Genomic DNA, 17,573 nt, shown 5'->3' with positions numbered 1-17,573 from the left:
AGCCTCATTAAACTTAAAAGCTTTTGCAAAATAATCTATTGACAAAACAGAAAGACATTCTACCATATGTGAGAAAGTATCTGTAAATGATGACCAACAAGGGGTTAATAATGAAAACATAAATACCTCATCCAACTCAATATCACAAACCAAACAGCCCAGTCAGAAAATGGGCAGAAGACCTGAACAGACATTTTTCCAAAGAAGAAATACAGATGGGTAATCAGCACATGAAGGAATGCTCAACATCACTAATTATTAGAGAAATCAGAGTAACAATGATAGATCACCAGACAGTAGTCAGAATGGCCATCACCTCAAAGTCCACAAATGGGATATGTTGGTGAGGATGTGGATTAAAAGGGAACCCTCCTACACTGTTGGTGGGAATGTAAATTGATACAGCCAGTACGGAGAATAGTATAGAGGTTCCTCAAAAACTGAACATAGAGTTGTCATGGGATCCTGCAATCCCAGTCCTGGGCATATACCTGAAGAAAACTATAATTCAAAAAGATACATGCACCCCTGTGGTCATAGTAACACTGTTCACAATAGCCAAGACATGGAAGCAACCTGATGAATGGATGAATTGAATGAATCCATTCAGTAGATGAATGGATAAAGAATTGGTACAGTCCTTTTGGTCCTGACTGGTTCAAAAGGAAATTATGTCAGTATTTATCTTTATTATTCAGCCATAAAAAAGAATGAAACACCGCCATTTGTAGCAATGTGGTTGTACTTGAAGAATATTATGTTTAGTGAAATAAGTCAGAGAAAGACAAGTAATTATTGATTGGTATGTAGAATCTAAAAAATAAAACAACTGAATATATATAGCAGAACAAACAGACTCGCAGATACAGAAAGCAAACTAGTGGGACCCAGTGAGGGAAGGAGAGGGTAGAGGGCTAGGGTAGGGGATGAAGAGATGCAGACTGTTTTGTATGAAATAGATAAGCAACAAGGATATATTGTACAGCACAGGGAATTATAGTCATTACTTTGTATATAACTTTTAATAGAATAAAATCTATAAAATACTGAATCACTATGCTGTATGCCTGAAATGAACATAATATTGTAAATTAGCTATACTTAAAAAAAAAAAAAAAAAGAAGTTGAAAGCATATAGAATCTTCCTAGACCAGGGATTGAACCTGTGTCCCCTGCATTGGCAGGTGAATTCTTAACCACTGGACCACCAGGGAAGCCCTTGACTTTCTTTTGATTTGTATCACAGGTTTTATCAAAAGCCTACCAAGAAACTGATTTGGGCATTTTTGCAAGTCACTTCTTGAAATATGTTCTTAATGCAGCAGGCTATTAATAAATAACTCGTTGGTAAATAATTCATTTTTTGCAATGCATTTTTAATTTATTATTTATTTTTAATTTCACTGGAGTTGTGCATGTTTGTAACAGTTAAGCAGACTATTATCAGTACATAATTTACAAGGATGAGGGATCCATGAAAAACGAAGACTCACTTCCTATTGTATAAGCCCAGGACTGAGGCAATAATTCACCTTTTTAGTCCCTAAAATAGGGGACTTGCTGCTTCTAGTCCTGACTGGTTCAAAAGGAAATTATGTCAGTATTTATCTCATTTGGTTACAAGTAAAAAGTAAATGATCTGCCTTTGAAGATGTAGCCAGTGTTCATTAGCGGCTTTGGATAATATTTTCCTTGAGTGATACAAGTACTGTTTTTCTTTGTTGACCTTAACCTATTTTCTACTTTATGAATAACATTCCTTATTCCTTCAGAAATTACTGTGGCAGGAGATGTTAGCATAGCCCAAAGCCTTTGGAATACCTATGGCTTTTTTCAAGCTTACAAACATGTGATGGAGCATGTTTCTCTTTAACTGAAAACTATACATCAGAAAGATTGGCCCAAACTACTAAGGTGACATTGAAAAGGGATAAAAGTGAAAAAGGAGGAGGTTGTTAAAGTGATTTTGCATACAGGGTGAAAAAAACCAGCTTTGTAAGTGCGCACCTTGGAGAATGGACTGGGCAGCAGTTCATTAAGAAGTAAATGAATAACACCTGGGGCTTTGCGTGGCTCGCTCGCTTAGCGTGGATTATTGGTATGAAGGTTTGCTAAAATCGAGAAGCAGCATGAATAAACATTTGCATATTTGCACCGTCCGTGTTGTATGGGTTGGACCACATCTGAGTGTTGTGTTAAGTCTGGGTCCTTGCAGAAGACACTTAAAAAGTGTGGTTGGAGTGAAGCTTTTATACTTCTTTCAGCAGAGCTCACTTACGCATCCAGAAGGGCTTCTCCCAGAGCTGAGCTTGCCGTCACTGGCAGCGTTCAGACTGGAATATATGCTTCATGACGGGGAAGTTTTTCTGGGTTGTGACCCCACGGCCAAGACCATGTCTGGCACACAGGTGTTCTGTGAGTAAGAGACTAGTGATCATGTCTTAGGAGGAATGTCCTTGCAGGTCCCTATGCTAGCTGCCTCATGGTCACCTACCAGGTGGGCACTCAACCCAGTGCTCTGTGCCGTTCTAGAGCACTGCCTGGGGGGATGGGGCGGGAGACGGGAGTGGGGTTCACGAGGGGGCAGACATATGTATACCTGTGGCTGATTCATGTTGAGGTATGGCAGAAACCAACGCAATATTGTGAAGCAAGTGTCCTCTTGCAATAAAAAAAAAAAGTGCGTCTAAGTTGGAGATAAAAAAATTGATCACGTTTGTGGGAAATCCTGCACCGGAGACGCTGGTGCATCTTCTGGACTAGATACACAAGTTGCAGGATCCCCATCCTCTTCCTGCTTCCTTCTTCTCATGCCTCCACTTTCTCCATCACAGAGCATCAGAACTATTTTGGAATCGATGAGAACCTCGGCCCTGTGGCAGTCAGCGTGCGGAGGGAGAAGGTGGAAGACCCCAAGGAGAAGGAAGGGTCCCAGTTCAACTACCGGGTGGTTTTCAGGACAAGTGAGGTACTGGGCGCGTGTGGCGTCTGCCCCGGGCTGGGCCTCGGGTCACTGCTCGGGTTGTTTCCCACAATGTGTGGCTTTTATTGTCAATGTTGCTCACACCAGTTAAGATGACTGAAAGGGCTTAGACTATTTGGTTCTGAGTGAAATATTTGCAAACTTGTGATGGGTGTTAAGTGGCAGTGATTTTACCGTCACCTTACAGGACAGAAAGGATAAAATCATCAGAATGCAAGGTTCTTGGGCATAAGGCAGAGGACAAATCTGAACTATATGATTCATGTCAAAATTGGAAAACAACTTTAGAATCAAATGCAGAAAACCAGGAAGCCACCCATGAGGTGAGTGTTGGCTTAGCGTGTCTGTGGGTCCAGGAGCTCCGTGGACCCACACGTCCTTCCACCAGCAACAGGTTACTCCCCCACTGGTCTTGTTCTGAGTGAAAAGTGAGGCTGTAACACAGATGGCTGATGCACGTAGATGGGAATGTTGATTTACATAAAGACCCAGATCTGATTTGCACTTTAGTTTTTATCCTCTTGACCATTGTAATTAGATGGCAATGTGTTGATTACACAGTCCTGAATGTATATTTTGGTGACTCCTGGGTCTGAGTTCAGAGAGCCCCTCAAAGGCTTTGCCCAAGCCTAGTACTCAGTGTCTACTTGGCTGTGCATTGGTATCTTATGGCCCAGGTTCTGTGCCATAAGTAGGAGAAACAAGCCCTCTCTGAAGATGGCATATTTTAAGCTGTGGACCTGTGCCATCCAGTTCAGTAGCTGCTAACTACAGGAGGCTATTTGAGTTTAAGGGAATTGAATAAGAAATAAGTTTCCACTGTCACACCTGTAACAGGTCACGTGCTCCACAGCCACTTGGGGATGATGGTTCCTGGGCCAGCCAGTGCAGCAGGAGGACGACCTCATCACTGCAGAGAGTCTTGTTGGACAGCGTGCCCTGGGCACTGTCAAATGCTAGGCGCCACTGTGACCTCCATCACTACGGCTGCTTTGTAGCCAGAGTGGAGGGTAGGGGGTGGGGTGGGATGAGAGCCAGGCCTCTAGGCTGGCAGTGCTGCTGGGTTTCCTTTCTCGGCACATTAGACCTGGGGTTAGATTTGCTGTGTCAGAACAGTGACTCCATGAGGACATATCACAGATGGGGAGGAAGAACCTCCTTGGACCTGAGTCACTTGCCTCTAGAGGTCTCAGAGTGGCCCCACCCAGCCTCGGGAATTGTCAGCAGTGGGAAGTTAAATAGAAGAACATGAAGAGTAGAAGACAGAAAAAAATAAGAAAACAAATACAAAGGAAAAATACAGAAAGAAACAAACAAAACAAAACAAAAAGTGTAGAAGGAAAGAAGATGACGGTCCATGGGAGAACGGAAAGGGAAGGACGGAGGAGATGGCTATGACTGGCCCAGCCCTGTGGCTCCTGGCTAGTCAGCACTGTTGGCTCTGATTGCGGTGGGTGTGTCTTTATGTCTGCTTGGTGGGGCATTGCCCCCTCCTCCTCACGCCTTGGGCACATCTGGTTACGTCAGCCCCACCCAGCTCCTTCCTGACTTCTGTATACCTCTGTGTAAAGACTGATGAAGGTTGAATCTGCTTCTTCAGATTGAGAACTGTAGTCTCTTGTACTCACTTAGAAAAGAGCTTTCTCTTTCTTGCTCTTTTTTTTTAAGGCAGTTGAAACATTATGCTTTAAAGAGTCAAGGTTAACTGAAGTGTGTGCTATTTTGCCCCACAGCTGACAACGCTGAGAGGAGCAATTTTGGAGGATGCCATACCCTCTACCGCCAGGCATGGGACTGCACGTGGGCTCCCGCTCAAAGAAGTTCTGGAATACGTCATTCCTGAGCTCAGCATCCAGTGCCTGAGGCAAGCCTCCAGCTCACCCAAGGTCTCAGAGCAGCTGCTCAAGCTCGATGAGCAAGGGGTGTGTATCACGTATGAGACTGAAGTGTGTGACGCTTGGTGTCCATGGTCCTGAATGTTTCAGCGTTTTCCCATCCATCTTCCTTTTAAGACTATTTATTTTTAACGCCTTAAAAGCATTTTCTCTCCAGTTTTTCTCAAATGTGCCTGTATTACTAGTTAAGATGCCTTTATTATTAAGTAATGCATCTCCTGCTGAGTTGTGACTTGCATTGTTTTTTTAAAGATGATTGTGTACTTGTTTTATTTTTAAAATTATTTATTTATTTTTGGCTGTGTTGGGTCTTTGTTGCTACACGGGTTTTCTCTTGTGGCCAGCAGGGACTACTCTCTGGCTGTGGTGTGATGACTTCTCATTTTGGTGGCTTCTCTGGTTGCATGCAGAGCACAGGCTCTAGGCGCAAGGGCTTCAGTAGTTAACGTATGTGGGCTCAGTAGCTGTGGCTTGCAAGCTCTGGAGCACAGGCTCAGTAGCTGTGGCTCAAAGGCTTAGTTGCTCTGCAGCATGTGGAATCTTAGTTCCTAGACTAGGGACTAAACCCCTATCCTCTGCATTGGTAGGTGGATTCTTAATCACTCGACCACCAGGGAAGTCTGTGACTTGCATTATTTTTATCAAGGTCTGGTATGTCCCAGCCAGCAGGAGCAGATCTGATTCATGACTGTTAGGGATCGCTGGTGTCTTTCCCCAGGGTTTTTGTAGTTGTTGTTGTTGTTTTTAAATTTATTCATTTCATCTGTTTATTTGGCCATGCCTGGTCTTAGTTGCAGACTGTGGGTCTGTGATGTGGCATGTGGGATCTAGCTCCCTGACCAGGGGTCAAACCTAGGCCCTCTGTGTTGAGAGCATGGAGTCCTAGCTGCTGGGCCACCGGGGAAGTCCATCCCCTGAGTTTAAAGAACTCACATTGGACCTTTCCCTGAACTATTTCCCTGAATTTATTGTTGTTTACTGTGTGTAAAACATCAGGTTTACGGATGGCAGTGAACAGCATGCATCAGGAAAATCGAGACGCTAAGACCTAGTCCTTACTCTTGGGGAGATCACTATGACAGAGCACAAAGGCCCTTGCAAGGCAGAATGTGGCCGTGGTGGGTTTGAAGAGGCAGAAGTGCAGTGTGTTCTGGGGAAAGAGATTTGAGTAGAATTCCAACAGGGAGATATGAGTACTTAGCTCTTTTAGAAACTATGACTCTTTTCTTTTCAAGGAAGGGGCACACGCAGGGAAGCTGAGAGTTAAAACAACGACAATAAGCATAGAAGAATGAATGCTGGGCTAAGGCTTATGCACTTGATATGGAAGGCAGGAGGAAGCATTGAAGGTTTTCGAGTGGGACAGGACATGATGGTAGCTGTGCTTTAGGAAGATTATCTCGTAGAAGGGAATTGGACAGTCAGGTGAAGGTAGAGCTTCATAGTGGCCTGGAGCTCAATTATGTGATTATTGACATCATCCGGGAGAGAATGATGGACAGGATGTACCCAGAAGATGGAAAGAGGTCTTTTAACTTCAGATGCAAGATAATTTGTAGGCAAAACTGAGAGGTAGGTGCCCAAGAGTATGCAGTTTGTTTTAAATGAGTGGATTTGTGTTTAAGTCCCTCATGGCTTACACAGTTAAGAATCTGCCTGGAATCCCAGAGACCTGGGTCAGGAAGATCCCCTGGAGAAGGACATGGCAACCCACTTCAGTGTCCTTGCCTGGAGAATCCCATGAACTGAGGAGCCTGGCAGGCTACAGTCCATGGGGTCGCAAAGAGTTGGACACAACTCAGCGGCTGGCACTTTTCACTTTTCTTTCACCTGGTTTAAACAAAAGAAAAAGACAATTGTGATGTGGTTCCAGAATTTTCCAAGGAAAATATTTTGGCACATTTTGGAGGGAAGATGTGGTACTTCCTGGTTGACCCAGTAACACTCATTATGTTGTATTGGTAGAGTGTTTGATACTTGGATGGCTAGAATTCTAAAAGAGATGAAGTTGTAATTTTTCTAGCAAATTAACACTGCATTCTCAGCCAGAGGAAGCAGACACCATGATATTCGGAATGGATAATCCTGAGATCTGCCTTTCTCAACATTGAGGCCTGACGTATTCAAACCAACAACTAAACCTGAGTAGTTGACTTCTAAAATTGCACAGAAGCATTCACCATGGTTATCACTAGTAAAGTGTGTGGTATGTAATGGCCATGAGGCAGCTGAGAAAATCCTGTTGTCATGGAGGGGCAGAGCAGGTGTGTTGCTGCTGGTCTGGGGACTCAGGGTTCAGGTGGGCTTGGTGTGAAGCATTTGTCACTGAGCCAGACTTGGGTCCGCTTGCCTGCACAGAGTCAAGCCAGGTTGTGGTGAGGGTGAGTGCAGTGTTTATTTTAAGGAAACCAGTCCATCCTATAGCCCCAATTATATGTTTCCAGTGCTTTTTCTTTTGAATTATATTTACTTGACTCTGCTATACTTTAATAGTGTACAATATGATGTCTTGACTTCCCACAACTCTTAATGATATCTAAAGGTATCTTAGTGGTGTCTTATCTCATATTCTGGTTTCTAAAGGGTCTTAAAAGTTACACTCATGGGTTGGGGTGTTTGAGAGTTTCTTTCAGTTAGTGCTGTTTTTATCCACTTTCCTAATAGAAAGCTGCCCAGGGAGGGAATGGGCCAATTTTATGTTACTATTCTTAAGGGGTTTTAATATCAAAAAATTACTTAAAAAGGATAGATTGTTGTTTCCTGCTTTCTTGGAGTTTGGAATCTATTCATGGTTTGACACTGAGTTTATCTGCTCCGTACAAGAAATGCTGTAATAGAGGTATAGTAGGTCCCAGACCATTCATTCCATTCTTTATGTTTGGTGAGATGTGTTGAGCAGGAAGACTCCAAGCCATGGAGAATAATAAAGAAAGTAATCCTGAGTAGTACTTGAAAGTTTTGTTACTTTATCTACATAAATTCATCAACTTCTAAGATCCCATTTTTTTTTAAGACTATCCTAGTTTTTCTAACAAGTGAGTTTATAAGATTATATAGATTGACTTTTTTTAAAAAATTGGAGTATAGTTACAATGTTGTATTAGTTTCAGATGTACAGTAGAGTGATTCAGTTATGCATATATATGTATATATATTCTTTTTACTGTAGATTATTATGGGATATTGAGTAGAGCTCCCTGGCTATACAGTAGGTCCTTGTTATCTTTTTTATATAGTGTGTGTGTGCTGCATCACTTCAGTTGTGTCCAGCTCTTTGTGATGCTATGGACTATAGCCCTCCAGGCTTCTTTGTCCGCGGTATTCTCCAGACAAGAGTACTGGAGTGTGTTGCCGTGCCCTCCTCCAGGGGATCTTCCTGACCCAGAGGATGAACCCATGTGTCTGATGTCTCCTACATGGGCAGGTGGATTGTTTACCACTTTTGCCACCTGAGAAGACCATATATAGCACTGTGCTATGTTAATCCAAAAATGTTAATTTGTACCTCCCCACTAGGTTGACTTTGTAAAAAAAATAATTCAGGTTGGTAGTGACAGCAGCAACCCACTCCAGTATTCTTTCCTGGAGAATCCCATGGACTGAGGAGCCTGGTGGGCACAGTCCACGGGGTCACAAAGAGTCGGACATGACTGAGTGACTTCACTTTCACTTTCATGACGGCTTACTGACTTAGAATACTATGGCATCTTTGGATTCGTTTGTTCTTAAGCCAACTGCCCCTCCAGATATATGTTCACTCATGCACCAGTTTGCTTGAAAGGAAATCAGAGAGGTCTGAACACATGCGACTACACACAGCACAGGTGGTTGAGTTTAGAGAGGGCAGTGGCAGGACTTTCCTGCACACTTGAATTTATTTTCAAGGCCATTCTGAGACTTTGTCTTTTGCTGCCTTCCTTTAAATTTAAATTTTCTGCTCAATAATTACAGAGTTTCTGGCCTTGGGTACAGAGCATGCGGTCTTGATCCATTCTCAGGAGGCTGGGGATCGTCTGCCTGTCTATGCAGGGTCTGTGTGTTCAGCCCTGGACACAGAAGCAATATAGAGTTTTGACAAGTGGGTGTTTTTAGTTTTTGACTGTGGTGATGCCCAAGGTTCCTGGTTCCCTGAGATTCCCCCCAGGACTGTGAGCCTGGTGTAATTTGCATCAGAACAGTTAAGGAGGGTCAGTGGGAGTGGAGGTATGGTTAAAGGTGACCTCAGGTTTAGGTGTAGAGGCCTTAGAGACGAAGCTTGTTCCAAGAGAACTGGGGGTTTTCGTTCATGGAGAGCTGGGGTCTGTCCTCCCCTTGGAATCGTGCCAGCTTTCTGATAAACCATGGGTGGGAGGGGTCAGCCTCAGTATATTGCATTGCTGTTGATTTCATGAGGTTTCTAAGAGACCGAGAGCTGTGTCTTCCTCCACACAACGTCCCATTCTGTTCTTTTATTGGAATTGTGCTACACTGGCCACAGCAGTTAATTCTCAGTTGCTGGAGATGGTTCTGTCCCAAGTCCCATCTCATGTCCTCTCCCACTGGCACCACAGGTCACAGAGGCCAAGCTGGTGAGTGGCGGGGGCCGGCCCAAGTGGTGTGTGTGTAAGAGGGCATCTCCACTGGAGCAGAGTTCTGGGGCTGGGAAGGACAGCTGGGGGCTTTGAAGTCTCTCCTAGCCACATCCATGGGCCCAGGGCTTCTTGGATGAAAAGCGAGTCCTCTTCCCAGTTGGGATGTAGACTCACTGGTTTGTCTGGAAGCTGGAAGAAAGGATATGTGAGCGAATAGCCCTGCACTCAGCACAGAAGCCCCGAGGGGGTTTCAGTTATCTGGGTATTTGGCCTCTGCCTGGGCTTCCCTCATGGCTCAGCTGGTGGAGAATCTGCCTGCAATGCAGGAGACCTGGGTTCAATCCCTGGGTTGGTAAGATACCCTGGAGAAGGGAATGGCTACCCACTCCACCCCAGTATTCTGGCCTGGAGAATTCCATGAACTGTATAGTCCATGGGGTCACAAAGAGTCAAACAGAACTCAGCAACTTTCACTATTAACTATTCTTGAGTCACAAAAGCATCATGTCCACAAGGGTAGGGACTGGAGAGAAACTGTGTGTGTCCAGAGAGGGCCCTGCTTCAGCCACCGGGGCCACCCCAGCCGCAACTCTGGGGCCAGAGATGGCTTTGCCCTGGGCTTGCTCCCCAGAGGTTGCTGCTGGGGATGGTGGGGCACCCTGGGACAAGCCATAGCTGTAGGAGGGCACAGAGAAGGCAGGGTGGTGCTGGAGGAGGTGACAGGGCTCCAGGGGAGTAGCGAGCAGGGTCCCTGGAACAGTGAGCTCCTAGGATGAGGTTGATGGTGCAGCCACCCCTGCTGGGTGCAGAGGAGATAGGGGTGCAGGAGTGTGTGGTCCTGGGGATGCTGGGTATGCGTGCCTGCTAATCACACCGCGGAATTTCAGGGGGACTCGCTGTAAGGCTGGGGCCAGACAACTGGAGAGGGTAGAACAGAGGTCAGAACATCACAGCTCTGAGGAGGTGGAGAGTCATCCAGGGGTCACGCTAGAGAACTAACCCAGATTCTGACCGTCACCAATGTCATCACATCGGCAGTGTCAATCCCAAGTGTTTCCTAAAGTACTTTAAGTCCTGCAGTGTCTTCCGGATCACTCAGAACAATGAGTGTTTATAGTGAAATGATGAGGCATTTGTCTTATACTTACTTTTTTTTTTTAAGATGATGGTCCCTTTGCAATAAATGTGGTGTCTCATTTGTTTCTTTACTTGAGTTGATCAGAAATGTTTATTCCTCAGTCCCTGGGTGCATGGAAATGTTTTTTGTCTTAATGTTACTAAAGACCCAGTAAGTAAATGTTAGTCGCTCAGTCATGTCTGACCCTCTGCCAGGGTCCTCTGTCCATGGGATTGTCTAGACAAGGGTACTGGAGTGGGGAGCCATTCCCTCCTCCAGGGGGTCTTCCCGACCCAGGGGTTGAACCTGTGTCTCCTGCATTGCAGGCAGATTCTTCCCCACTGAGCCACCAGGGAATCAGCACAATTCATAATACTAATAGCTTAAACCCAGCATCTCACAGGCCCATACTCGGCGCCTGGAACCTTGTCCTCACAGTGTGATTTGGGTGATTCAGGCTCAGACAGGAACATCAGGCCTGTGTGCTGTCTCCGCCTCCCTTCTCCGAGCCCTAGGAGCCATCGCTATAGGTGGCGCATCGGGTCAGATGGTGAACAGGGAATCATCTCTTTGGTCCCTCCCCTCCCCTGTAGCTCTTAGGGTACAGCATGCGTACTGGTGCTCTGCTGCCTGCTCAGCTCTGAGCTTCCCCAGCATCTCCACTGAGATGCATAGCAGGCGGATCCCTCCCTTTCTTGGATTGTAAGTGTCATAGGTCACTCGGATGAGACTGCTGTCATCACTTTGCTACTCAAGAGAAATTAGTACCATTTTGCCTTATTTTACTGATACAGTCATCTCTGAGTTTTGATTAAAGGCTCTGTTTTACAGTTTGGTAATAAAAGTGAACAGTGTTGTGGACAGCTGTCTTTAGGGAATTGGGGAGGGCTGATAATCCGTCAGTCTTTGAGGCTCAGATTGCTGCTATAGCAGGAAAAAGTGCCCTGCTTTTGTGATTGATGGGTAGTTCCTCTTTGGGGAAAATAAAAAAGCTGTCTCCCCTGCCTTAGGAGGAAGTAGTGTGATACCTTCCATCATGGCATGGACGGACAGAGAGACAGAATTATAGCCGGAACCCTTCAGTTGCTATTAAAGTTCTTTATGGTCTATTGTATATTTAGCAGATGTTTTCAAGATAGTCAGAAATGTAGAAATGACTGTAATGGCTCAGCCAGAGTTACTTTTATGGAAATAAGACATTGTTCTATCAATGTACATGGATCACAATTTGCAGTGGGAGTCTTTCCTCCCCAGACCGTAATTTGATTTGTTTTTTCCATTACAGTCTTTCATATTTCCATGAATGTTCAAATAATGACAACAAAAAAGCATTAAGAACCAGAGAGGGAAAACTTCTGAAAATATACAGCTCTTTTTTTCTTTCTAACTTCGAAGATAATGCTATTTACTATATAGAGGGTGTAAGATGTTTGCACAGCTCTATTTTTAAATAAATGCTTGAACCTAGCTGTCTGTTTTGGAAACCTGCAAACTCCCATGTAGGCAAGGCCATTCACTGTATTTTTTAGGTTGTCTGACATTTCTCCAGCTGTTATTTTCAGGTCTCTGGGTTTGTTATGATTTTGTAGGGTTTTGCAGAATGACAGTTGATTACTTTTTTTAGCTTCTGGAAGTTGTCCTGGCATGCTTTCCTGTGAACAGAATTCTCAGCTCCTGTAATTTTAATTTTACTGAAGTTAGCTTGTGTGATGCTTTTTAATTTTTTTAATTTATTTTATGTTTTACATTGGAGTTCCCTGGTGGCTCAGACGGTAAAGAATCTACCTGCAATGCGGGAGACCCAGGTTCATTCCATGGGTCAGGAAGATCCCCTGGAGAAGGGAATAGTACCCACTTCAGTATTCTTGCCTGAAAAATCCCATGGACAGAGGAGCCTGGCGGGCTGCAGTTCATGGAGTCACAAAGTGTCAGACATGACTGAGCGACTAACAACATAGTTGATTTACAATATTGTGTTAGTTTCAGGTGTACTTGTCTGATACTTTTTGCCAAGTAATTTACCTTTCTCCCTCGTTTCAGCTGAGCTTTCAGCACAAGATCGGGATTCTGTACTGCAAAGCTGGCCAGAGTACCGAAGAGGAAATGTATAACAACGAGACGGCAGGTCCAGCTTTTGAAGAATTCCTTGATCTGCTGGGCCAGAGAGTGCGGCTGAAAGGATTTAGTAAATATCGAGCTCAGCTGGACAATAAAAGTAAGCTTCAGACTTGGGTGTCTGCACAAATTTAATTCCCCAAAGGTAGGCACACCGCAGACATCTAAGTGAGTGGTCCTGCGCCCTCCTGTTCCTGACCCCAGCAGCGGCTGAGCCAGCTTACTGGGGATGGAGTTGCGATTTCCTCAGATGAGCAGGGGGCTTCCCTGGTAGCTCAGGTGGTAAAGTATCCGTCTGCAATGCAGGAGACCTGGGTTCGATCCCTGGGTCAGGAAAATCCCCTGGAGAAGGGAATGGCTACCCACTGCAGTATTCTTGCCTGGAGAATTCCATGGACAGAGGAGTGGGTGGGCTACAGTTCATGGGGTCCCAAAGTCGGACACGACTGAGCAACTAAGCACACCCATGCACTCAGATGAGCAAGGAAAGCGCATTTCCCAAGGGCATTGTGTCTGACATACTCTCAAAAGGTCAGTTCTTCCTTCGTAACAAGAGCAGAGATCCCCCCAGTATTCTGTGAAGAATCTTTTAGTATGTTCTTTTTTCTTTTCGCCTCACCTCTGTGTTCCACCCTGTCCCACTGCAGCTTGACCAAACCTTGCATTCATTTCTGAAATGTCTAAATATTTCCACATCCATGCAGGCCATGCTTGCAGCCTTATCTTGTTCATAGCCTATTTCATGGTATTACCCGGGGAGCTGAAGCTCTGATTAAAAAGCTGATACATCCTGTTTTCCAAGGACCTTGGTCAGATTCTCTCAAGTGGGGCACCTGTGGGTTCCCTCCTATGTGTGAATTTGTCTTGTCCCTTCATTTCGATAATCCTGTTCCTTATGGTCCTCATAGACTAAATATTCAACCTTTGTATCTGTGTTGTTACTTAGTTGCTCTCAACACACCTGAAAACACCAGGTAGGGTAATTTTGTGTATTTGGGGAAATTCTGCTTATTGTCAAGCAGTGATTTGCTTCTTGCCCTTTTACTGAAGAGTGAGTAAAAGATGGATCTGTGAGGGCATCCAACCCTCTAGGAGGGGTCAGTGGGAACCTGTCCCGGGGAGCATCAGCCAGGGTTGGAACCAAGGCCCTGTGGCCCCAGGTCTGCTCACCTTGCGACCATCAGTGATACTTGCCTACAACAGAGTGGTGCCACTCTCCCTGTGCCTGGCTTGTCATCAGTTCTGGGGTTTCGGTCTTTGTTTACCTGGAAGATAATTGCTTTACCACGTTGTGTTGGTTTCTGCCATGCAACAGTGTGAGTCAGCCATAAGTATACTTATCTTGAGCCTCCCTCCCTCGTGAGCCCCCCTCCCATCCCACCTTTCTAGGTCATCACAGAGTACAGGCTTGAGCTCCCTGTGCTGTACGACAGCTTCCCAGCGGCTATCTGTTTTACACGTGTGCTCTGTTGCCTCAGTCGATCTGACTCATTTTTGACTCCATGGACTATAGCCCGCCAGGCTCCTCTGCACACGGGATTCTCCAGGCAAGAATGCTGGAGTGGGTTGCCATTTCTTCCTCCAGGGGATCTTCCTGACCCAGGGACTGAACCTGAGTTTCCTGCTTGGCAGGTAGATTCTTTACCACACATCATTGTATATATTTGACAATGCTACTTTATCAGTTCCTCCTCACCTCTCCTCTCACTGCATCCAGTCCATTCTGTATATCCATGTCTCCGTTCCTTCCCTGCAGATAGATTCATCAGTACTATTCTGCTAGATTCCATTTGTAAGTGCTTATATGCAATATTTGTTTTTCTGTTTTTGAAAGTGACACTTAGAGGATAGATCACAAGATCTGGAGAAAAGTTGGCTCACGTACAGGCCCTGTGTGTCTTCCACTGATGTCAAGGTTGGGGCTTGACTATTAAGTTGAATGTGCATTGCTCATGCCTCAGAAATGTAAAGGTTAGAAAGTAATATATGATACCTATTGTGAGTGTCCACTTCTTTTAAGAAAGATCATTGAGGCCTTTTCTGAATTTTCTTTCTTTTTTCTCTGCCAAACTCCCCTTACCTACAGACTACCATACAACCGCCAGCAGTGCTAGCAAGCTGCCCTTAGGGACGCCTTCCTGCAGAATGAGCTCATTCTTCATGGGCTCATTGCTGCTCTGCATGTCTGCTGTCCTTCTGCTGTGGGAGGGATGAGGGAACATTTTAAAAGCTCCTGATGTATACATTCTATAAAACTACAGCGTAGATAGTGCAAATACTTTTTTTTCCTTCTGTACAGAATTGACATCAGCTTTGAGTTTTTATGACCTAGGAGATATCTTTTATACATTACAGATGTCATGCTAATCATGTTAGCTCAAGGAAATAAGAACAAAATTTTGACATGTTGATTCATATTGTTATGAGCAAGATGTTCTATGAGAGACAAAGAAATCATGGCACGTCTTCCCTTTAGAGGAACTTTCTAAGAGTTGTGTTTCATAGAATGGTCGGATGAAAGTTATGCCTTTTATGCAGTGGGCAAGAAAACCTTAAGTTCAGGAGAATTGTGTTTAATTTTTTAATGTTTATTTATTTATTTTTGTCTGCGATGGGTCTTAGTTGTTGCATGTGGGGTTGGCATATGAGATCTCCAGTGTTGCCAGTGGGCTTCGTGGCCCAGAGGCAGGTGGGGTCTTAGTTCTCCAACCAGGAATTGAACCCACGTCCCCTGCGTTGGAAGGTGGATTCCTAACCACTGGACCACCAGGGAAGGCCCCCTCTGTTTCAGTTTTAATTCTGCCTGCTGCAGGACCTTGGTAAAATCTGGGCCATATTTTATTCACAAAGAAAATTCAGAGTATTTGGGCTAGAGTATATGAGATGTCCCCTCCAGCTTTAAAACGAGCCGTTTCTCTCTCAAGTACAGAATGACGTGGGGTAGGCACAGAAGGGCCATGAGCCGCTAAGTTGCTTTGCTGAGCTGTAGAAAACAGACGCAAGGCTGTGGCCACTTTCTTTAGTTAGGTGCAGAGATAAGACCGAAGACTGCCATAGATGACCCTGTATCTCTTTTTTAGTAGAAATATTTGCAGCAAACCCCACCAAGCTTGTGAGTTTACCTTTCCCATTGCCATGCTGATAGTTGAGATGAAAACTTTAAAAATGCTTATTTTCTGAAATTCATCCTTCACTATGGGCTTGGGATAGACAAGCTATGACCACATTTTTTAAAGTGTTTCTCCCCCTTCCCCTCAGAATTGCACTTTTCTTTTTTCACTGCAATTTCCTGAATCTGAAGCCCGCTAACCAGACTCTTAAGCATCTGTCAGCATTTCTCGTACTGAGTTTTAAACATCTGAGGAAGTGTTATGATGGGAGTCCTTGAACCTGCGGGTTAGTTCATCCTCTGACCTTCACTGTTATTTCTTCATGGAGAGAACAGTCATCGTTCCTTCGTGACTGGTCTGCTCACTTCCAAAGCCACTTTTACTGTCAAGATCCTAAGAGAAGACAGTTGAAATGGAGGATTACTCCCTAAAAAGTCCTATGAAAAAATAACAAATATGCGTTTAATGAATAGTTAGAAGAGAAAATGTCTTTATTTGGGGACTAGATAGTATACAGCTTATTAGATGAACATCCTCTCTGACCATCTGCGAGTTGATCTACCAGTATCCATAGATAAACATTCTACATACTCCCCTTACTCATGAAATTGCCTTCTATGACTGCCTTTTCAGTGCAAAACTGTATATTTTTTTTCTAAAGTATTTTCAGGACTATTTCTGAATTGGATATAAATGCTGGAAATAAAAAAAATATTACATGATTTAGAAAGAAAATAATAAATGCTCATGAAGATTAAGTGTTTTAATATTTTTAAAGTAAAAAGTTTTAAATTTCAGATTAAAAAAAAAAGAGTTAGCCCTAGGTAACTATTTAGAGTTTTCCCAAAAACCCAATAGAATAAACTTCATTTTAAATAATATTGAATGGTATTGTTCCTTGTTCTTTAAAAGGTGGAAAAATAGATATAGATTAAGGATTGTGAAAGACAGTAAGAATTGTTTACCTCTTAATTTCTGTTTATCTTTTTATCTTTATCCGTATGCAGGGTGGTTCAAAACCCCATCCTAAAATCATTACTTAGATGTTTTATAGTCGCCATGTTGACTTGGGGTCTGAAATTCTCAGTGAGGTAATCTGTTGATGATACAGATGGGTCTTGAATTTGCAAAGAATCATTCTGCTTTTGAAAAGATGAATAGCTGTATGATTAACAGGGGTTCAGATGTCATAGTTTTTTAACATGTGTCAGTGCATAATATACAGTAAGAGATCTCATTCATTCTCCTTGGTCTTAATCATATGACTGCATCGTCGCATTGCCTGTTGAAAAGAAAAGAAAATTAGTTCCATGATTCAGGAAAGAAATCCTTAGTATCTTTTGTCCTCATTTCCATACGAAGTCAATCCTGTTTCATTTTTCTGAGTTCTGGAGGGTCAAGTGCCCAAGAATAAGAATTAACTGTAAACACACACACACACGCGCGTGCGTGCAATATGGGGCAAGGACAGCTTCTGACTAGCTCAGCCCCATTTAATCATTGCACCCAGACCTGCGCCAGACCATACCTCCTCCTCTTCTCTTCACCTGTATCCCTCGTGGCTGAAGCATCTCTCCCATGTGGGTCATCAGCCCTGGGAAGGCAAGAATGCAGAAGAGAAGAGAGGGGAAACCATGTGTTCAGTAGAAAGCACGTGTGTGAGCAAATGAAGAAAACCCAGGCAGCTGCCACGGGCTGGAAAGTGGTAGAAACAGTGCCTGGTGTGAGCGCAGCAGGGCCGCCACCGAGACACTGCTCCTTTATACTTGGGCCGTCTGTTCC

At 44.2% G+C, this 17,573-nt stretch overlaps 1 protein-coding gene across 9 annotated transcripts in view; it reads left to right on the top strand.

Moving 5' to 3' along the window:
* The window catches only part of SIPA1L2 (signal induced proliferation associated 1 like 2), a 246,583-nt gene that overhangs the window by 146,289 nt on the left and 82,721 nt on the right, over positions 1 to 17,573 (top strand). For all 9 annotated transcript variants that reach the window (XM_010820432.3, XM_024986711.2, XM_005226228.5 and 6 more), the window contains 3 exons: positions 2,835 to 2,968; positions 4,717 to 4,905; positions 12,607 to 12,781. In XM_010820432.3, the coding sequence (XP_010818734.2) occupies positions 2,835 to 2,968; positions 4,717 to 4,905; positions 12,607 to 12,781 (498 nt within the window). The remainder of the gene's footprint in view (positions 1 to 2,834; positions 2,969 to 4,716; positions 4,906 to 12,606; positions 12,782 to 17,573) is intronic.

Source organism: Bos taurus, chromosome 28, assembly GCF_002263795.3.
Source record: "Bos taurus isolate L1 Dominette 01449 registration number 42190680 breed Hereford chromosome 28, ARS-UCD2.0, whole genome shotgun sequence".
NCBI lineage: Eukaryota > Metazoa > Chordata > Mammalia > Artiodactyla > Bovidae > Bos > Bos taurus.
This window is presented reverse-complemented; position numbering and strand designations above follow the sequence as displayed.